The following is a 21915-nucleotide window of genomic DNA, read 5'->3' as shown; positions in this document are numbered from 1 at the left end:
TGTCCTCGTGGCCCTCTTGACAAGGACAGCCGTCCCACGGGGCTCGGGCCACCCATGCGGCCTTGTCTGACGTTCATGACCTCTGTAAAGGCCCTGTCGCCAAACGCAGTCCCAGGATGAGGTACGCGGGGGAGGCTGTCGCCTAAGGACGGCCCCGTGGTGTCTCTCTGTGTGTCCGCTGATGGAGAGGCGGGTCGTCTCACCTCCTGGCTGCCGGGCGGGCGCTGCTGGTGGATGGTCCCGCCGGCAGGCAGGGCTTGCAGCTCCTCCACCGCCTCACCACGCAGTCGTCTCCCATTTCCGAAACAAGGGTCACCAGCCCCGGGGGACGTCATCGAGGCCTCGACGTGCGTTCCCTGACGGCTGAAACTGTCACGCACCTCTCCGTGAACTTGCTGGACACGCGTGTGTTTCTTTGGAGAAATGTCTGTTCAGGTCCTTTGCTCATTTGAAAATTTGGGTCATTGGTCTTTTTGTTGTTGAGCTGTACAAACTCTCAGCATATTCCGGATTTTAGGTCCTTATCCGATATACAGTTTGCAAACATTTTCTCCATTTCTGGGGTTGTCTGCTTGATCTTATATTTGTATAGTGTCACTTTGATGTAAAAACTTCAGCACTGGAGTTCCCGTCGTGGCGCAGTGGTTAACGAATCCGACTAGGAACCGTGAGGTTGCGGGTTCGGTCCCTGCCCTTGCTCAGTGGGTTAACGATCCGGCGTTGCCGTGAGCTGTGGTGTAGGTTGCAGATGCGGCTCGGATCCCACGTTGCTGTGGCTCTGGCGTAGGCCGGTGGCTACAGCTCCGATTCAACCCCTAGCCTGGGAACCTCCATATGCCGCGGGAGCGGCCCAAGAAATAGCAACAACAACAACAACAACAAAAAAGGCAAAAGACAAAAAAAAAAAAAAAAACAAAAACTTCAGCACTATTTTAACTCTCTCACTTTAGTTCTTTTTCTCTTCTTGTGCGCATTTTTGGTGGGTATGGATGTGTATTTGTACATGTGTATCTATACACACATGCATATGCAAGGGTTTTTAAAGGGTGTCTTTAATTTTCTTGTTTTTAACTCTTTGAAACTTCTTTAGCTAGAACTAACCTGCTTTATGAAGGAATTTGCAGTTTGATATAGGAAGTATTAAACACATCTGAGTGGTGTGTGTTTGGAGTTTATACCTAACATGTGTGTGCGAGTCACATAAAGTGTAAAATCTCTTGTATGGTTTTCTTTATGTCATTTTAAGAGTTGTAATTCAGGGGGTTCCCGTCGTAACTCCGTGACAACAAACCTGATCAGCCTCCATGAAGAGGCGGGTTCGATCCCTGGCCTTGCTCAGTGGGTGAAGGATCCGGCGTTGCCGTGAGCTGTGGTGGAGGTCGCAGACGCGGTTCGGATCCCGCGTGGCTGTGGCTCTGGTGTAGGCCGGCGGCTACAGCTCCGAGTAGACCCCTAGCCTGGGAACCTCTGTGTGCTGTGGGAGTGGCCCTAGAAAACACAAAAAGACAAAAAAAGAAAAGAAAAAAAAGAATATCAGGTGAATTGGTTCTAAATGGGCTTGTTAGGCACAGTGTGCTCAGAAGGTAATGTCTGTTGCATAGTTTGTTGTTTTAGACACTTGGTGCTGTTTGTGCTGTTTAATGAGAAATCTTGCTACCTGGAAAAACTCTCTACTAAAGTTGTTTCTGCATCTCCCTCATTTTGTCATCTGTTTCTGCTGGTGGCTGCCCTGTTCGGGGTCTGATGGCTTTGGGCCGTGATGGGTGCGAGCAGCTGGAGGGTCCAGTTCCCTTGACTTCCAGGTTTGCTCATGGAAGTACCATGTTAGCGGGTCTCCAGGCAACACATCTGGTGGGCAGGTGGCCCCAGGACGAGGACATGTCCAGGTGGGCCCTCCATGCTGGGCGGGGCCGCTGTGCCCTTTCTGCTGCCTGTGAGGCCGTGGTGCAGGCCTGGTCTCACCCTGTGGGCGGGGCGCTGCTGCAGGGTTCTCACTGCTGCTCTGGGTTTGGGCTGTGGGAGTCCAGATCTTTGTGGGGTGCAGCAGGGAGGTGCTGGGGCGCTGATTCAGGGCCTGGATTGTGGGGTGGGGGAGGGACGGAGCATGGCCTGGCAGTGTTGTGGGGAGGGCCCGTGGTGGGGTACCTGCCGTTTTCTGGACAAAGGGGGGCCCCTACCTGGTGGGACCTCTCCCCCCAGGCACAGCCGTGTCCGAGGGTCTGCGTCACCCTGGGGGGTCACTGGGTCAGACCAGACAGTGTGGCTGTGAGAGAGACTGGTGCAGTCTGCCCACCGCACTGCCAGAGCCCCGTGCCTGCGGCGGTGACCGGTGGTGACTTGGTCCCAGAGAGTGGCCTGTCGTCTTCCTCCCTCCTTCTGGCTCTCTCACCTTGGGCCGCGTGTCCCCTCTGGGCTTTGCACCTTCTGTGTGTCAGGTCAGTGACCCTCGGCTTGGTGAGGCGGGGATGGTCCTGCCGGCCTGCCACTTCTGAGATCTGTGCCGTGGACACTCTTGGGGCCACTGGAGGTCGGGGCATGGTGGCCGAGAATCCAGGGCCGTGAGTCAGTGGCAGAACTGGCCCCCGACTTCCTGGTTAAGCCTTTAATTCTCCCGAATGCTTGCTTTTGCCTCTTTCAAGTTGTTGTGCTTGGGCCACCCTGTCATCAGCTGTGGGCGTTTCCTTCGCCAGCGGCACAGCCGCGCTCCCCTGCCCCGCCCCCTCAGGTGGCCTCTGGCAAAGGGACTGGCCGGACAGGTGCTGGACCTCGCGCTTTGTGGCAGGTGGAGGCGGAGAGAGGGGACGAGCCTTTGTTGTCTCTCCCTGGGCGGGGCCCATTCAGGGAGCCATCCCTTGGGTGGCCGGGACAGACAGAGCCCTGGCATGGGCCGTGGACCGAGGCTGCCGGGCCCCTCGTGCAGCCAGCGCCCCAGCGTGACCTCCGAGAGCCGGGAGATGCTCCTGCTTTGCGGGGACTGAGGAAGTGGGGGGCAGCCGCGTCGGCCAAGGGCGGGGCTGCTTCTCGGGGTTCAGGCTGCCCCGAAGGTGCTCACGGTTCACCTCAGTTCTGAGATGTGGGAGAGCCCTGGCTCCTGGCATGTGTGGTGGGCACCTGGACCAGGTGTGGGCGACGCCAGGGCGTGGGTTTTGTGCCTGTGTTGTCCTGGTGACAGCTTCCCCTGGGTGCCCGGTGCCTGCCTGTTCAGATTTAATAAACTGCGCTGGGCAAGGAGGGCCCCTGTTCAGGGCATTGCTCCAGGCACTGTGCTGCCGCTCGTCACCGAGGCTGACGAGGTGACAGCTGCTTGTGCATAGCCCTGACTCAGCAGGAAGTGCGTGCTGCGGCCGCGGGCTCTGCAGGGTGGGCTCTGTAGGGTGGGCGGTGGGTCCTGGACGAGCCCCCCGCCTCCCGGCCCCCGCCCCCTCCCGCAGCTGGCGGGCAGCCGGCCCGGGCCCCGGGGGAGTCGAGTGTTTTGATCCTAGAGGGACTGTCCAGAAATTGGGGTTTTCAGTGTTGAAAACCTCAACAGGGCATCTGCCAGAAAAAGGCTCTGTATCCTGCCTGCCTGAGGACCTGTCCCAACGACCTTGTCTGGCTTTAGCGCGCTCAGGTTTTGTTCAGCTTGGAAACAGCTTTCCAGCCAAGCGTGAAGCAACTGGTTCCCGCCGCGACCAGGACGGCGTCGCCTGTGGAGATGTGCGCGCGTCCAGGAGGCCTCCTCGCCCCGAGGACTAGCCCCTGTGGGGGCGGCTGCCGAAGGCTGCTCCCGCCTTGCGGGAGGGCACTGCCCGCTCGCGCCACCCTCTCGGAGGCCTGCGGGTCGGCTGGGGCGCGAGGATGGATATTGGTCTCTTTCTGGGTCTTCCCGGCGGCTCCGGGCCTGCGGTGAGAAGGAGACCGTGGCCCCGTCTGTCCCTGCCTCCGTCTCCTCCGTGAAATGTCCAGGCACCAGCCTTCTTCCCGGGCTGCGCGCTCGGCTGGGTGGCAGGTGGGTGAGGCGGGGAGGGGAGAGTTTTTCCTCCAAAGCTTTGTTTGTTCCGTAGCCGTTTTACTGGCGTCTGGTGGGTCGATGAGGGTGCGGCCACGACTGCTGTGCGACCAAGGGACTCAGTTGTGCGTGTAGACACATCCGTTCCCGTTGAGGTTCTTTTCCCACAGAGATGGTCACAGAGAACTGGGTCCAGGCCCCCGCGCCGTGCGGCGGGGCCCCGCTGGCCAGCCTTTCACACCTCAGTGTGCACGGGCCAACTCCAGGCCCCCAGTCCTCCACAGCGAGAGACCCTGTGTACCCGTAAACCTGGAGGGCCGCAGGTAGCTGATGGTACGTGTGTTTCAGAGGAGGTGGTGCTCGGTGAGGCCCCAGGGAAATGGTTCCAGGAGGATTGGTGCAGACTGTTTAAAACATTGCGGAGGCCGTGCGTTCCTGGGGAAAGGACGAGAGGGAGCACAGACTCACTCAGCAGTCTTGCACCCCCTCTGTTCGAGGCAGTGTGCTAGCCGGCCGGGGCCGGGGGCTGCTGGGGGCCCGGGTTCACGGGCAGCGTGGGCCTTCAGCCACTCAGACGCCCGATTCCCGCTTGGCAGCTCCGTCTCCTCCCAGGCTCGCCAGGGTCCGTTCTCAGGAGCAAGGTCTTCTTGGTGGGGCCGTGTCTTGCAGAGAGTGGCTGGAGGTGAGCAACCTTCTGCCTGCCTTTCGACCTCCGTGCTCTTCCGGGTCCCTGCGAAGCGGTCCCGTGTCCTGGCGTCACGGCGGTGCAGCTTGTCCTCAGGGGTGAGCCCTGCCGTGTCCTTCCTCACCGCGATGACGACGCGATGACTGCCAGCCCCCAGCAGCCGCGGCGGTCGCGCCCCTCGGAGGTCCCTGTCAGCTCCGGTCTGGCCCCCAGAGGGTGGCTGCAGGGAAGCCCTGCCCGTTTGTCCTGTCGTTTCTGGTCACTCGGTCGGGAAGGGGGGTGGCGGCGGCGGAGGGGGCCTGGCGGGCGGGGACTCGGGGGCCCCAGGACTTGCGTTTTCCCCTAGGCCTCTCGATGCTCCTGGGGGCTGAGTCGCGTCTCTCTCTGGCCTCGTGTTGGGCCTCACCTTCGTAGCCCCTGGACGTTGCGTTTTGGCTGATGGGCCGCACAGCTCCTTCGCCCCCCGCGTGGAGGAATGACCAGCCCCGCAGAGGCGGTCTCTTCCCCTGGGGCTGGACTCATCACGGGCCAAAGGCCAGCACTGCTCTGCAGCCCCGCCGGCACCCCGGGGATGAGCTCACGGGAGCCGCCCAGGGGCCACGGGTTCAGGCCTGCGCTGGGAGGAGGTCGACCCCAGGCCACACGGTCGCCCAGAGGGTCAGCCACTGTCTTCAGGCTCTCAGGTGCCTGGGGACGCCTGTGTCCGGGGGCCAGCCGCCCGGGGTCGCCTCCCTGTGCTCCGGGGCCCTTTCACTCTTCCGCCTTCTGTCCGTGGTCCTCTGGACACTTGGGCCCTGATCTCTGCCGTAGACACGCTTCCTCAGTCTCGTGCCCCCGACGACCTGGTCAGTGGGAGGCGTGAGTGGCCCGGGCGGCCCTGCCCTCCCCTCGTTCTGCGGACACGCGCCTCTCGGACTGGCCCGCGTCCTCAGCCTGCAGGAGCTGAAACCGTCGGTGTCTCTGCTGCTGTGGAGAAAGGGCTTCCTGAGCGAGCCCCCAGGTCTTTGTTGAAGCCCGAGGCGCTAGATGTGTTTTGGAATCGGGGAGTTTTCGGGGTTCACAAAGGTGGTGTGCACGTGTTCTTACACCCGCAGCACCCGCGTCGCGTGGCCGCAGTCACACCCGGAGGCTGAGCGCAGCTTGTCAGTGGCTGGCCTCACTTTAGTCAGGGTTCACTGCCAAAGGGGGCTCCAAAATCCTTTTTTCAGAGCTTTTAAGTTTTGCGATTATGGGCAAGGTCTTCTGAGCCTTTATCGCACATGGACATAAGCAATGAAAGGAAGCAGACATACATGACTGTCTGTGATTAGAAAAACCCGACTTTACCCAGAACGTGAGCCAGATGCTTGGCTTTGTTGCCGGGTGGAAGGTGACGGAAACGTCTGGCTGCTGCTCAGTCTTCTTGCTCAAGGGAACAGGCAGGGCTGCGGGCCGCACCTCCCTTGGGGGTCCTCCCAAGGGCCCTCCAGGCAGATGCTGGCCCAGGCAGGCAGCCTGGCGTGTGAGTGGGGAGGGGCCGTGCGTGGGAGGATCCCGGGCCGGGCTTGGGGATGAGACCCCTGTAGCTGGCCTCAGACCGGATGTCGTGTGGCTCCTTGAGGAAGGCTGCCTGGACACTGAGGTGCGGGGGTCGGGGCCTTGGGTGGGGGGTGCAGAATTGCCTTTTTTTTTTTGCTTTTTAGGGCCACTCCCGTGGCATATGGAGGTTCCCAGGCCAGGGGTCTGATTGCAGCTACAGCTGCCAGCCTTCCCCACAGCCACAGCCACCCAGGATCTGAGCCACATCTGTGACCTACACCACAGCAATGCTGGATCCCTAACCCACGGAGCGAGGCCAGGGATCAAACCCGCAACCTCATGGTTCCTAGGCCTGTTTGTTTCCGCTGCGCCACGACGGGCACTCCCAGAATTGCCTTTTGATGGATCCTGAGGTTGATGTGTGTTGGTGAGGGACATTTGGGACAGTGATTTCAGGAGCCGCAGCGATCTGGAAGCCGGCTGCCTGGGGCTCAGCACCGTTGGTGATGTGGCATGAGCTCCCAGCGTGGCGCGTGGGCTGACCTGCCCGTCCCTCTCTGCCTCTGTCTTCCCTCCTCCCGGGGTTGTGAGGACGGGGCCTGCCTCAGAGCAAGTGCTGATTGTCACCAGGTTTCAGCATGTGAGCCGTCGATCGAGTACAGCGTGTGTAGGGCTTGCGAGTGTCCTGTCACTAAGTATTTTGGGTGGCAGCCTGAGCTACATGGAATAGCTCTGTGTGTTTAATCACACAGGTGCCGCCCTGCTCCCTGCTATGAGCAGGGGCTTCCTTCTGCTGTGACAACCCATGGTTGCTGCAGTGCAGCGCTTGTGACAACTTGGGGACACTCTCCGGAGGCTCCGACACACAGGCCACCTGCTCTTCCTGAGTCCATGGGGAGTGGCTTGTGCACAGATGCCTTTCTGCACCGTCTCCTCTCGCAGGGCACGTGCCCGGCGGTGGGTGGGCTCTCTCGTTCAGGGTCGGTGTGTAGGCGCTCTGCCCTCCGCCCTGTGGATGGTCGCGGCGGGTCACGGCCCCTCGGCCTGCCGCGTCACGCACGAGTCTGGGGGTTTTGCTGACAGTCAGGTTTTGTCTGTGTGGTCTTCAGAAGTCGCCCTCTTGCCCATATCTTCATCGTTTTCCACTTGGTTCGTCGGCTGTTTCTCCTCTTTCCGAGTCGGGGTGTTTGCGGGTTGTGACGCACGTGAGCTCTTGACACGGTCCTGACATCACAGCTTTGTCATCCACATGTCCTCAGTTTTTATTTGCGTTGCAACTTTCTAAAGCGGATGGCTCTCCTGAGGCCTGAGACGCCTCACGCAGGGTCGTTTGCTTGGGGCAGGTGGCACGGTGGGGGGGCCTCGGTGCAGAGGCCGGCCGCAGGAGGATGGAGAAGCAGGGGCTCCAGCCTTTTCCCCAGCCTTGCCTTGTGATGGCAGTAAGCCAGGCTCCAGTCCTGAAACGGGTACTTCCTTCTCTCCTGCTGGCGTGTTTTTTTGCGGGGAGGGCCGTTGTCTGTGGCCAGCGTACGTCGCGGTCACGGCTGGACCTGCCTTGCCTGGACTGTGTGCCTCACGTCTGCTGGGAACTCCCGTGGTCTCAGGGCCCCTGTGCGGGCGTGTCCACTCCGGCCTCTTGGCGGCCAAGCCGTGACTCTCGGCCACAGCACAGTGGGTGGTGGCGGGGGTCTTGTTTAGAGGCAGGCTTCACGGGAGGGCTCCTGGACCAGCGTGGCCGAGTGACGTTCCCATGCAAATGGGGAGGGCTCCGTCAGTGCTCCCACAGTGGCAGTGTGGAACCAGGTGGTGCCCCAGCTGGGCGCCCCCCCACTCCAGAGCCCCTGCTGCTGCTGAGGTCCTGCTCCGAGTGTTTGTGGGGTGGCGGTCCCTCACCGGCCAAGGAAGTCCAGCACACAGTCTGCACTGCCCCCACCGTACTGTGTGGTGGGTGCTGCGGCCACAAGGCCCTCGCTGCTACCCGCGGGTCGGCCAAGGGCCTTGGGACAGGTGTTCATATGTCCTGTGGGAACTGAGAACTCAATGTCGGTAGAACCAGATTTTCTGTCCGTCATTTCCTCTCCTCCAGCAGATTCAACACTGTTCTTTTCTGAGCGAGTTGGACTGCATTCTTCAGGACGGTATGATGGCTATTTTTACTGGTAGCTGAAATGGGAGGGCTGTGGTGATGGCCACACCTGTTCTCGGGAAGCTGGTGCTTTTCTGGGCAGTCACGCTTGTGGTCTGAGGGCAGCTCCACAGGCAGCACCATCATTTGACAAGGCGGCCCCGTGCTTTCTGTGGCTCAGAGGCATCCCGGAGACTCAGCCAAGTGCACCCTGGGAGGTGTCATCCCAGTGCATCCTGGGAGACTCAGCCACGTGCACCCTCGGAGACTCAGCCACGTGCACCCTGGGAGGTGTCATCCCAGTGCATCCTGGGAGACTTGGCCCTGTGCAAACTGGGAGGTGTCATCCCAGTGCATCCTGGGAGACTCGGCCCTGTGCACCCTGGGAGGTGTCATCCCAGTGCACCCTGGGAGACTCAGCCACGTGCACCCTGGGAGACTCAGCCACGTGCACCCTGGGAGGTGTCATCCCAGTGCATCCTGGGAGACTCGGCCTTGTGCAGAGGGAGGTGTCATCCCAGTGCATCCTGGGAGACTCGGCCCTGTGCACCCTGGGAGGTGTCATCCCGGTGCATCCTGGGAGACTCGGCCCTGTGCATCCTGGAAGATGTCATTCTGGTGCATCTCGGGAGACCTGGCCTAGTGATCTTGGGAGACGGGAGACGCACGCAGTGACATTTCTTATGCAGTGAGTTTGTTTTTAAAATAATGTCAATAATTACTTACCAAAAGACGTAACGTCTGTGCTGGCTGTTTGATGATTTCTTTATGGACACCGTGAGGAATGCACACTCTGCAAACCCTGCACAGGGGACCTGGTGCTCGGAGGGTTAAGTCGGTTCTCTCACCTGGAGGCTGCTTTGTCCTTAGGCGATTGGCGTTAGACAAATGACATGCTGTCTAGAGAGAAGGGTATTTAAATTACATTGCTGGCCTCTGGGTTGCCAAAAGGAAGCCCTCTGGGGAATCTTATATATTTGACATGCATTTGCAGTGTGTAATTGGAACCATGGGAAGGGTTTTTGTTCGGAGCTATTGAAGAATTTCCTTATTTTAAACCTGTTGAATCTGGAAAGAGTTGTTAGGTTTTTAATTTTCTTGGATAATGACTTACAAAAGTTTAGGGCAAAGACTATTTCTGCTTCTTATACCACCTCCCGCCCCAAGGCTTTGTGCATGCTCTGTACCCTGCATGGACTGAGGCCGGTCTGTTTCTTGTCTTCTGGTCCCTGGGTGTCCGAGTTAGAAGCCCAGATCGTCCTTTTGCACAGAAGAAGCTGGAGAAGGCCCGAGAGGTCAGGGGGCAGCTGCCGACCTTGCCCAGGAGCAGCGGAGGTGGGTCCGACCCCATCCTTTGACCCTCAGGTCATAGCACTTGATGCTGCCTTGGGGTGAATTGGAGCCCGGCGGAGACTCATTTTCCGGTTCGTCGTCAAAGAAATTCATCGTCTTGGTTTCTGTCCTTCTGAGCTATTGTACTTTCTGCAGATTAGACTCCTCTCCTGTGACCATGAGGCGAGTGTCCCAGGTTGCTGTTGGGGGCTGCGTTGTCCCCTCTCTCGGACCCCAGTCTAGCAGCGAGATGTGTCTGTGGCGGCAGCACTGCTTCCCTGTGCCTGAGCCTCAGCCACTGGCGTTGGTGGCAGGTGTTAGGGAGGGTCACCAGTGCTTTCGGTAGAAAGCCTTTGAATACTGCCTGTGCTGAGGGCTGGGCTGGGGTGTGGGGGGAGAGGGGCTCTGCCGGGCAGTTGCAGCAGCACAGCCACTTGGTGGTGAGGGTCTCTGCTTCTCTGACCTAGCCCTGCAGGAGGGCGCAGCAGGACACGGAGCGAGTCCGGCACCCTCATGTCATCGGAGGCCCAGGCAGCCACCCGAGGACATGGTGCGAGGACACAGTGGGGGCAAGGGACCAAAGTCGGGGTTTGTGGGCCATCTTGCTGTACAGAACTTGTAGTCCGTGGTCCCCACTTTTCTCTCTCAGGTAGGTTGAGCTTGAGGGTGGCCTGCGGCCCCCACTGCCCTCCCCGCGCACTGTCCTTCTCCACTCCTGGCGCAGAGAAGGGGCCGTGGGCCCGGGGACCTCCTCGGCCTCAGTGCCAGCCATCCGCGAGGGCTCTGGGCTGTGCCACTGCACGTGGTTGTTAGTGGGTACAGGCCACTGTGTGTGTCCCCTTTGCCTCGCGACTGGCTGACCTCACGCCCCATCTCACTCCGCCCCGGGCTCCGCTCCCCCCGCCGCTGGGGGGCGAGCAGGTCGCGGGCGGGGCCGTGTCTGGGGGTGGGCTCCTCCCGGGCCCCGAGCATGTCTCAGTGTCGTCGCTGGGCGAGAGGTCGATGTGGGCAGGACTGGCCGCCGTCCCTCTCCCTGTCTGTCGGGGAATTGCTGCTGTCCAGTGGACCGATAAATTGGGACTCGGCAGTTCGCATCCAGATTTCCCTCGGGCTACAGCGTTGCTGAGCGGTCTTCCCCGCAAGTGTCCCGGCAGCTGGGAGAGGTGGCGGTTTTAGGATCTGGCGCAGCAGTGACACCACGTTGATAGGATGCTTCCCCTCGAGGTGCCACAGCCCGGTAGTTTTTTTTTTTTTTTTTTTTCCCACTGCACAGCAAGGGGGTCAGGTTATCCTTACATGTATACATTACAATTACAGTTTTTCCCCCACCCTTTCTTCTGTTGCAACATGAGTATCTAGACATGCAGCCCGTTAGTTTTGACAGGTGTCGGGCCCCGCACCGGCTGCCTGTTAGCACAGAGTGACCGTGAACAACACTGGAAACGAGGCGGCATTCCGAAAAACAAGTGTTTCTCTAGCTGAGACGAGTGGAGACCAGTTGGAAGCGTTACAGGCTTGGTCTCCTTCGAGTTGAGATCCCTGTAAAATCACGAGTAGATTTAGCTCCTTTGTTGGAAACGGCTGCGGTGGTGCCCCTGGCTTGGTTTGGCGTCCGCACGTCTCTGTGAGCCTCAGTGTTGGGAGGTAGTGGGAGAGACGGGTATTCTTGGGGAAACCGGAGCGTGTTTGTTCCCGGCATGCTGACTGGTGGAGCTTCGGTGGCTCCTGGTGCTCCTAGGGTGCAATGCCAGGAAGAGAGGCCTCCCAGTCTTTGCAGGGGAGCAGTGGCCAAGCTGGGGTGGTGGCCCCGAGGGCTCTCGATAGAGGGAGGTGGGGGTGCAGCTGGTGCTCTGCTCTGCTGAGTGGGCCTCTTTGTGACTGGAGGCTGCGAGAGGTGGTCCAGCAGTGACGCAGGGAGGTGCTGGGCCTTGGGGACGGGATACTCTGCAGTGGCCTGGCTGCTGGGAGGGCGGGCCCTGACTGGACACAGGGAAGCGCCGGGCGGGCCCTGCGACGACGCCGCGTCCTGACCTGGGCAGCTGGATGCACAGCCCATCCTCGGTCGAGCTCCGTCGCTTGGTGTCCCTGGGCCTGCTGGAGACCTGAGAAAGTGGCTCTGCTCTGGTGCAGTGGCGCCAGCCCCTGAGAACAGGTTCTCACTTTCAGACACCAGGGTGCTTTCTGGCAGTATGATTGCCCGCTTGGGATCAGTAAATTGGACTTGTAGCATTTTCTTTAAGAAAATCTAATTGAGTAAGACTTAAAAAAATTAATATTCTGCCTTTGAATTGGTATTTGAAAATTTCCTGAAGGTTGTTTCTATTTTTCTGTTGCTTTAAAATTATTTGATTCATTTATAAAGTTAAACTCCATTGCACTTTTAAAACCCTATCCATGAAAGTTATGCATTCAGTTTTTTCTTTTTAAGAAATTTACATGTTCTTAATAAGCAGACCCTTCCCAAGCACTTTAAATGCATGAAGCTGACAAATTTAATCAATAAATAGGGTATAATCTCAGCTCCTGCAAACATCGCAGTACTCTTACCGCATGTCAAAATTCTTTCATCTTCTCAGGTCACAAATCATGCACTGTTAAAACTCAGACATTTTTATTTTTATTTTATTTTTTTGCCTTTTTGCTATTTCTTGGGCCACTCCCGCGGCACATGGAGGTTCCCAGGCTAGGGGTCCAATCGGAGCTGTCGCCACCTGCCTGCGCCAGAGCCACAGCCACGCGGGATCCGAGCCGCATCTGTGACCTACACCACAGCTCATGGCAACGCCGGATCCTTAACCCACAGAGCAAGGCCAGGGGTCGAACCCGCAACCTCATGGTTCCCAGGCAGAGTCGTTCACCACGGCGCCACAGCGGGACTTCTCGACATTTTTAAATGGAAGCGGAGGGATAGTCTGTATGTGCTTCACGCTATCTTCAGCATTACCGAAGGTTTAACTGTCCGGGTTGTTTTGAAAGTTAGCACGGAGGTAACCGTGGGCTGCTTCACTTTGTCATCCTGGTTCTCAGTCCTAGAGCTTGGTGAGGGCAGTGACGCCCTCTGAGCGGAGTCAGTCCCCCTGGGCACTGGGGTCCCCTCCCCCGAGCTTGCTCACGCGGCGGCCACCGCTCTGGGCCAGAAGCCCGGCTGCCGTGCCTGGGCCCCTTGACCGCGGCTCCCAGGCTGCCTCGTGGGAAGGGGTCCCCGGCGGGGTTGCTCACCCTCCGCCTGCTCGCTTGAGCCGCTGGCCCGCCCCCGGCTGTGGGCCGTGTCCGCGTCCCTTGGGTGGGGGCTTGGCAGGCATGTCCTTGCCGTTCTCTAGGAGCTGTCACTTCCTCGTGTCACCTTGGGGCAACTTGTAAGAAACATTTTCACCTGAGTGGAGCTGCTGGACTCGAGCTTCCCACGCCGGGGTCCTTTCTGACCTGGCCGTGTGTTCAGGGTGCCTTCGGGTGGAAGCCCGAGGGTTGCTCACCCCCCGCCTCTGCGGGGCCAGCGCTGGCTGCGTTGCGTTGCATTGCGTTGCAGCCCGTGCACCTTCTTTGAAGCCCCATGTGCTGCCGCAGGGCCCTAACTCCCAGCCTCTGTCTCTGTGTCCAGTGGTCCCCGTGATCCTGAAGGCGCTGACCTACGAGGAGAAGCGGGGCGCCTGCAGCGTGGGTGCCAACGTCAGGGACGCCGCCTGCTACGTGTGCTGGGCCTTCGCTCGCGCCTACGAGCCTCAGGAGCTGAGGCCCTTCGTGGCTGCGATTTCGAGGTAAAGCCTGTTATGTGGCCGTCTGAGCTTCGTGGGCCCCTGGCAGCGTTGGCTCTCCTGCCCCATCCAACCCGCACAGCCTCCTGAGGTTGGAAGCCTGTGCTGTCCGGCTTCCTGGGGAGAAGGGCCGTGGAGCCCACGCCCACCACGTGGCTGCGCAAGCCCCCCTTTAGGGTCTGATAGTTCCTGCCTTGGAAAGTGCAAACAGCTGTGTCCCTAGCACAGCGAAGCTTTCTTTTCTACTCGATGAATTTTATTATGTTTATCGTTGTGTAATGGTCGTTACAACCCACGCAGTGAAGTTTTAAGTTCAGTTTTACTCGGCTCTGTCTCCTTTGGGACCGAAGTCCGTCCTTTTGACTTGAAGACAAAAGTCAGCTCTCCGCTCTGGCTGTTGGTTAAGGAGCTGGAGGAGGGTGCTGAGCACAGCGCAGCCTCGGTTCGTCCTGGCCCATGATACGCACCCCGAAACGGATTTAACGTTATGCTCGGGCCCTGGAGGCTGCCTCTCAGAAAGGAGGTGCCCCGAAGAGACTAAGGGACCCCAGGTCTCACGGCGGCCGCGGGGCCATGCTGTCCTGGCAGCTCCCCAGTCGTCCCCACACCCCTCTTTCTGAGCACACCTAGCACCTGGGGGAGGCCCCCGGGGTTTCCGGCAGGGTCTGGAGAGGGGCCTGAGGCTCGCTGAGCTCCGGGCCTTGTCTCTCCAACCTGATCCGCCCGTCAAGGGCCTGGGCAGCAGCCGAGGGAGCTCAAGTGCTGCCCAGGACGCTGTAAACGCATCCGCTTCCTCCTGGTCTTGTCCACCTTGCGGGGGGAAGGGCGGGCGGGAGGGCTGCGGGCTCGTGGAGGTGCTGGGGGGAGGCCTGAGGCTGCCTCCTGGGCCTCCGTCCCCCCCACCCCCACCCTCCATCCTGGGCCCGGCCTGTTGCTCTGCGAAGGGGAGGCTGTTTGCTTTTCACACAGCTTCAGGGAAGGCGTGGCCGCCTGCTTCCTCGCCCTGCTCTGTAGCGTTCTGGAAACGATCCTCCAGGCTCCCCCCGGCCCCGGCCCCGCGGTGCACGGAGCTTCCCCCCAGGGATCGAGGCCCAGCCGGAGCTGCAGCCTGTGCCACAGCTGCGGCAACGCTGGATCCTTAACCCACTGCGCCGTGGCGGGACGTCCAGCACAGCCTTCTTTTTCACGTAACGTCTGGGGGGGCTCTGGGTCCCTCCTTTCTCTGGGGACTCTTTTTCAGCCTCGTGGGAGCGGTACGTCGAGGGTGGAAGGGTTAGCAGAGGGACAGGGCTGAGATGGGCGGCCGCCACTTGTGGTGGCCTCTGCTGTGGGCAGAGGCTTCCTAGTGCCCTGTAGGTGACGTGTCAGAGTCACAGGGCCTTGTGGCTCCCTGGGAGAGGGGGGTTGTGGGCGGCCCCAAGCCCTGCGACCCTGCCAGCACGTGGGCTCGAGCAGAACGAGCAGAAGCACCCACCCCGCCCTGGGGGGAGTTGCTGGTAAATGCCACGCCGGCCTGGGTTCCCGGGGTGTACGGCCCTCCTCGGACTCCCGTCTGGTTTTCACGAAGGCTGCAAAGTACCCTCCTCCCCCTGCCCAGCCCCTGTACTGGTTATGCAGAAAGGGAGAGGCCTGGCACCTGGCAGGGGAGGGCTTGGGAGAGACCCGAGACCCCGCTGGGTGAGCCCCTGCATCCCCTGTTGGGGTGAAAGTGACTGCTGATCTGCCTGCGGCCGGGGCCTGGGCTGTGCCCTTGCCCAGGGGTTCCAGGGGACCCGGCCTGGGCTTGGGTGGGGTGGAGGCGGGTGGTCAGGGCACCAGCCTTTCTGAGCGTGAGGTGCTGAGCATGAGGGCAGGTCACAGCTACAAAGCTCATGTGCTTGGTCCTTGGAGGTCGGTGGAGGTCAAGTTTCCTTGATTCTTGGGCAGGTCAGGTGATGATGGTAAATTCACCCACAGGGGACCCACCAGCGGCCAGGGGAGCCTGGTGCCCCCGCCCCCAGCCTCCTTGTCTCCTCAGTGACCCTGAGTTAGAGCCTCCTGGAGCCCCCGCCCCACAGCTGCCTCGTCCCCACCGTGACCCCGAGTCAGTGCCGCCTGGAACCCACTCAGCAAGGGCCCTCTTGCCTCTTCCCGCTCCCACCCCAGGCCTGGGTTGGCCTGTGCCCTCTAGGGCCGTGCCCGCAGCTCCCTCGGTCCAGTTTGGCAGGTTCTGAGGAGCCTGTGTGCCAGCCCTGCCCAGTCCATCAGATCGACATCCCTGGCGGGCGGGGAGGGTGGCTGCAGTGAGTCACGGTGCCAGGTGAACCTGCGGGACGCTGCTGGTGCTCGCCCGCCTGCCCGCCTAGGAGTATCGGTTGGGGTGTGTCCTTCGAGACCTGCCTCCCTTGGTTTATAAGAAGCGACCACATTTTAATTGTCAGCTTTTAGGCCCATTATTCCTGGCACGTGATCAGATCTTGATATCATTAACTAGGCTCTCACAGACTCTTCTCTGGGGGAGGCCCTGCGGAAGAAGACAGCTGGGGTCAGACCACTTCTGTACACGGGCGGGGAGTGCCTGGTGAAAGGAAGCAGGGCAGTGGTAACAGAGACGAGGCAGGACTGGGCTCGGCCCAGAGTGAGAGGCCAGCGGGCGCTGCCCCCAGGCACGGGGAAGGCGCCCAGGGCCAGCCGCTGGCCCCTGCAGGGACCCGAGGGGCTGTCCTGCTGCTGCTCCTCTCTGCTTTATAAACATCAGGAAGGAGTTCTTCAGGGAGATTTGAAGGTTTGAATGCGTGTCGGTTGGTTCTGAAAACTTGTCCTTCCTAAGTGTTAAACACAGACCTGTTACGTGATGGAGTAATTACTTTGCGGAAAAGTGAAGAGGGTTCCTGAAAAGCTAGGTGTGATTCAGGAACAGTGAGACACAGAGGTTAAAATGGAAGCGGCCAGTTTGTACTATCTAGAAAGTGCCTTTTCACCAACAATCAGAAGCCAGTTTGCAAGAAGAAAAGGAAAAGCGAACCCTCGCTCTGAACGTGTGCGTTGGTTGTCACCGTCCAGCGATTTCCTCACCTGAAACTCTTTTGTAAGCCGAGCTCCCATTGACACCAACCCCGCAGGCCCCTCCCGCGCCAGGGGCCCTGCCCGACCCAGCCTGGCCCAGCCAGCCGGGCGAGCAGGGTGGCGAGGGCAGCGTCTGGGGATTGGCTCCCAGATCTCTTCCTCGAGGGCAAGACTGTCCTGAAAAATCAGGAAATGGCAGGCATTGCTCAAAGCTACGTCTTGTTCCCACTCGGCATTTCTTGCTGGCAGACATCCGGGGGGGACTATAACCTTTTTGTTTTTCAAGAAAAGTTAGGTGGTGGTTGCTGACCAGTGTGTCCCCGACCACCTGTGGGCTCCCCCAGCCTCCAGCGCAGCTCTGCCGGGACCGCAGGGCGCCGGAAAGGTGTCAGCTGGTGTGAACTTGGCCTCTGAGAATTGAGGGGGACGTTCAGCCACCGTGGGTCTCGCAGTTTACTCCAAAAACGCCCTGGATCGCGAGGAAGTTATCAGTCTGAATTTTAGAGTTTCACCTTTGAAAGGAGAGATTGCTCTTACTTAGGGTAAAATTGTATTTTGTTTTTACTGCTACAGAAAACTGCCCAAACTAACAAAGACGGAGTTTGGGGTGAGAGGTGCTGTTAGCTGTACCTGCTGAGAGCTCCGCGCGGGTCCAGGCATGCGGACAAGAAAGACAGTCCCCGCTCTCTGGCCCAGACCGTCTCCCCGTGTGGGAGATGCTGGGGAGGCGGCCCCTCAGCTCGGTGGACGCCCCGGAGCCGCGGCTGATCCCCCCAGGGAGCCTCCCCGCGGGCGGCTGGCCCGGGCCCCCCGCTTGTGTTTGACCAGCGTTGTCGCACCTGCTTTTGTTGGACTTGGACTCGTGTGTCTGGATGAGCCAGTTTCGTTCTGCAAGTGTGACATCAGAATAATGTGAAGGCTTGGTCCAGTGAAAACAGGATGTTAGGTTCATAGGTGGATGCACAGTGGGCTTGTCGAACTCACCCGAATCCCGGTTTGATTAAGAGCTGTGCCTTTTAAGTGGTTTTGTTCCATCTGTCCCGCTGTGTTCCGAGGAGTTTGGTAACACGCGGGCAGGGCATGGGTCAGGTACGCACTTGCAGATGCAAAAGCAGCCGAGCTGGGCACTGGGCGCGCCGCCCCGAGACTGCAGGGCAGCGGGTGCCAACCGTGGAGGAGCAGAGGCAGCCCACGCGGGCCGCCTGTTCACGGGGGCTCCCGAGACCCTCGGCCTCTCAGGAGTCGTTACCCTGTGGCCAGAAACCTTAGGATCTGTGCTGCGGGACCGGGACCCCCGAGGCTGAGTGCCCTGGTCACTCACTACTAAGTGGTGGCTGTGGGAGGGCATGTGGGAGGGGCTGGAAGGAAGTGACACACACGTGGTGAAGCTGGGGATGACCCTTGAGCGCAGGCGCCTGTTGACTTAGCCCTTGGCTCCACGTGGTGTGAAGGTTCAGACCTGAAGCCGGGCCCCCAGGCCGACCTGCCCAGTGCCAGGCGGGGGCAGGAAGCAGCCCTGGGGCTTGGCCTTGTGGCCTTGGCTGCCCAGGAGGAGGTGGGTTGAAGTGGGGCTCAGCCTGCTGTGGGCAGCATGGTGTCCACGGCCAGGAGGCCCACGGGTCCGAGGAGTTGCTTCGCTTAGCTGTGACCTCGCAGGGCTTGTGGTGGCCTGCAGGGTGGCCAGTGATTTGGGGTATCTTCTCTGTCTGTTCCGTTCTCTCCTCAGTAGTTAGTGTTCCGTAGTTTAAAAATTATAATTTAGAACAAATAAATTGACAGGAAATTTCAAGAATTCAGTGTCACTTGTGGATTTTTGTTAGTATTGGTTGGACCTAGAATCAGTCATGTTCACATTTTTCTTGTGTCAGATATTGAAGAGCTGAAATTCTTGGTTAGTTAGTATCTTTTCCTAGTGTGTATACAATATTATGGATTAACAAAAACGCATTTATTAGTATGCAAATGTAATACTTAAATTTCCATAAATTTGAGAATATACTTAGAATAAAATAGCAAATGTGTTTTTGTTAAGAGCAGTTGTAAAAGTTTTAGTTATTGAAAGATCACAGTAGTATGTCTTGATCCATTTAATGATTTCTAAAACTTTGTTACCAAAGCCGTTACGATGTTGAAATGGAATCAAATAATCCTTTTTTTTTTTGGTCTTTTTGCTTTTTAGGCCTGCACCAGTGGCATATGGAGGTTCCCAGGCTAGGGGTCTAAGTGGAGCTACAGCCGCCGGCCTACACCACAGCCACAGCCACGCCGGATCCAAGCCACATCTTCGACCTACACCACAGCTCACGGCACCGCCAGATCCTTAACCCACTGAGCAAGGCCGGGAATCAAACCGGCAACCTCATGGTTCCTGGTTGGATTCGTTTCCACTGCGCCACAACGGGAACTCTGGAATCAGTTCATCTTTAAATGGTCTGCTAAATAAAGTCAGATAAATTTTCCTTTAATGTTAAGCCTGGTATTTTTTTAAAATCTCATTTTGGCTATAATTTGTAATATAGTAAAGAGTTGAGAGAGGGAAAAGAAATAACTTTCCATCAATGGAGTTTTGCTGAAATTACTTTCAGCTTCAACTAGTAAAAGGACCCCCAACACTAAGACTGAATCTTTAATTTTTTATTTTTTCCGAGGCAAGGGGAAGCTTTCTTCTTTGGTCAGAGAACAGAGAGGAGCAAGCAGGCTCCAGGCACGGCCTCTCCCCCAGGTCGAGAGCTAGGCTGCCCTGGTGGGGCCTCCTCCACGGGCTGGGGACCCAGCTCTCACTGCTCTCGGCTCCACATGAGGTGCTGGGCACTGTGTGTGCCCGTGGCCGGCGCTGCCACCACGTGGAGTCGTGGCGTGGAGCACAGGGCTTCTGCACGTGGCCCTGAGGTGTAGACGCAGCCGTTTCACTAGGGCACCTCCGACCTGAGATGCCCGGTTCCTCTGCCTGAGCCGCGGCAGTGCGATGGGCGGTGGAGGAGCTGTGGGGATGGAGGCGGAAGCCCCGTTTCAGGAGGACGAGGGAAGGGGCCAGGTGGGCATTTGGTTTCCTTTTTTAAACTTGATCGTTCTTCTTCTTAGCATAATAGCCGAAAGGTCACCTTATAGTTGAGTCAGGTCAGAATGTTGCGAGACAGAGAGGATAAGAAAAAGAGTGGAGATGCTCACACACACTGGGTGTGAGAGAGAGCGAGCGTGAGTGTGCAGAGGGAGAGAGCTAGAGCGCGAATCGTTTAAATGACTCTTCAGTGTCTAGTTGCTTTTCAGAAAACTTAATTCTGAGCTAATTTTGGACTTAAGGAAGAATTGCAGAAGAAAAGCGCAGTTCCCACCAGCCCCCCGGCAGCTCCCGAGTGTCGGCCTCTCACTGCGCGGCTCGCGGGGCCGTGCCCCCCGCCCCAGGCTGCTGTCCCAGACTCACCGTGGGCAGGGTTGGCCTCGGCCAGCCAGGGGAGGGCTGCGAAGATAGCGTTTTGTGTTTGTTAGCTTTTCCTTTAAAATAACTGAGAGTGTTGGGGACTGCTGTGCGTGTGGGCGCCTCTCCAGTTCTCCCCCTGGTGCCCTCGAGGACCGCGCGTGGCCAGAGGTGGTGGCTCTTGCACAGGTGCACGTACCCTCCGCTTTTTAGACCTTTCGTCGGCGTGGGCTCAGCGTGTTTCTTTCACCCTTGGGCGGTTGTCTAACGGGCTTGGTTTATTTTGCTCCACAAAGGGCCCTGCCTTTGTTGAGAGCTACTTCACACGGGCTTCTGTGCTCTTGTTAACGCTTTTTGCATGTCCAGCAGGACAGGCTGGCCCAGGCTTTGATTTCCCCTCGCCCGGCCCTGCATCTTCACCTCCGGGCGTTGGCGTTCCTCTCGGGGGAGAGCAGTGTTTAGGATCCGGGACCTGGGTGCCACTCCCGCTCCGCGGGACACCCGGGTTCCAGCCCAGTGCCGGCCCAGGGCCTCCCTCTTCTCCCGGCTGCTCCCCTGGGTGTCTCGCTCGGCAGCATCCACACACGGTCGTTTCCGAGGTGCTCGCCCGCCCAGAGGGGAGGGGCCTGTGTGCCCGCCCTGCCTGTCGCGTGCGTTGCTGTGACACAGGCACGCTCCCTCGGCCATCGGGGGCCCCGCTTCCTGATGGTTTCCCTCCTGTCCGCGCGCAGGAAAACTCACTCTCGCCGCGGCAGCTTCCTCGGGTTGGCTTCCACGACCTCAGTCCTGAACGGAAGGCTCCGCCACCCCCAGCCCCCCTCCCTCTGCCCCTTGTCCGCAGCCACCCCCCAGCCCTGCCCACCGCGGGTCTGTGTCCCGTCCCCCTCGCGTCGCCACTGCCCGGAGGCCTGCGAAGGAGGCGGCGCACAGCGTTCTGACTCTGGCCTCTGTCACTCGGAGTGCAGCTGAGGTCCTCCATGTTTTCTCGCGAGTTGCTGGTGTGCTCGTTCTTGTTGCCCAGGGGCGTTTCAGCGTTTGGGTCCCACTGGGCTGGAACCACGGGCTCCTGGGCCTGGTTCGACTGGAGCCCGCTGGCAGAATCCGATTTCTGCCTCCGCCGGCTTCTAGAGACCCGCGTCCCTGGGCTCGTGGCCACGCCCGCACCTCGGAGACCAGCAGCGTCCCGGGTCCTCCCCGGCTGCACCTCCGCCCTCCCTCCTCCACCTCTCAGCCTTTGGGGTGACCCCCGCCGGCCAGCATCACCTCAAAGGGGGCTGCCTCTGCGCCGGCAGCCTCTGCGCCGGCAGCCCCTGCGCCAGGCAGCGCGACATGTCGTGGCTCTGGGGAGAGGGCGGCCGTCCGGCACCGGGGGTGTGGAAGGGCAGGGGCCACTGGTGGGAGCAGCGGGCGGGTGTGGACGTGCCCCGGGGTGTGCTGGGGGGGGTGCGGGGGCAGAGCGGGGAGCAGGGCGGTGGCCCTCTGGTCACCTCTGTGTCGGAAGTACCCTTGGTTGGCCGCGTTCTCCCCGGGCTGCCCAGAGAGGCAAGGTTGCAGGCGAGACTTGGAAACAGCACGCTGTTCTGCCTTGTTTGCTGCTGTCACCGGAGGGAAGGGGGTTTCAGCGCAGCCTGAGGGCTTCCTTCGTCCTGAGCGTGGTCGTGCCTTGGCCTGGGAATGGGGCACCTCAGAGCTGCTTTTTCGGGGTGGGCGCGGGGCTCCCCGCTTCTGCTGCCCCGAGAGGAGCGGTGCACGCGGCCCCCTCCCCGGGACCTTGTGGGCTCTCAGGGGAGTCGCGGAGGGGAGGGGCAGGGGGGTCAGCGTCGCAGGTCTGCCGAGAGAGCCGCGTGATTAACTGCTGTCTGCCCCTTCCTCCCAGCGCGCTGGTGGTCACTGCCGTGTTCGACCGAGACGTGAACTGCCGGAGAGCAGCCTCCGTGAGTCTCCCAGCTCTGCTACTTCTCTCGAGGGGGTGGGCGGCTCGGACCCGGAACCCACTCCCCCCCGGGGGTCGGGGGATGGGGAGTGTCCGAGGGGCCACAGCTCAGGAGTGGGCGG

At 59.6% G+C, this 21915-nt stretch overlaps 1 protein-coding gene across 7 annotated transcripts in view; it reads left to right on the top strand.

Moving 5' to 3' along the window:
- TBCD (tubulin folding cofactor D) overlaps positions 1–21915 on the top strand; it is a 122584-nt gene that overhangs the window by 57458 nt on the left and 43211 nt on the right. For 5 of the 7 annotated variants that reach the window (XR_014820203.1, XM_084982673.1, NM_001244105.1 and 2 more), the window contains 2 exon segments: positions 13247–13403; positions 21737–21794. Coding sequence is in view for 5 of the 7 variants with exons in the window: in XM_084982673.1 (XP_084838799.1) it covers positions 13247–13403; positions 21737–21794 (215 nt within the window). In the remaining 2 variants the exon portion in view is untranslated. 7 annotated transcript variants of the gene reach the window in all.

This window comes from Sus scrofa, chromosome 12 (assembly GCF_054392235.1).
Source record: "Sus scrofa isolate SSC_HxYL_T2T_F1_AM1 chromosome 12, Sscrofa_HxYL_maternal_Yorkshire_Landrace_v2.0, whole genome shotgun sequence".
In the NCBI taxonomy this organism is placed as follows: Eukaryota; Metazoa; Chordata; class Mammalia; order Artiodactyla; family Suidae; genus Sus; species Sus scrofa.
Note: the sequence above shows the minus strand (reverse complement) of the source record. Positions and strands in the feature narration are given on the sequence as shown.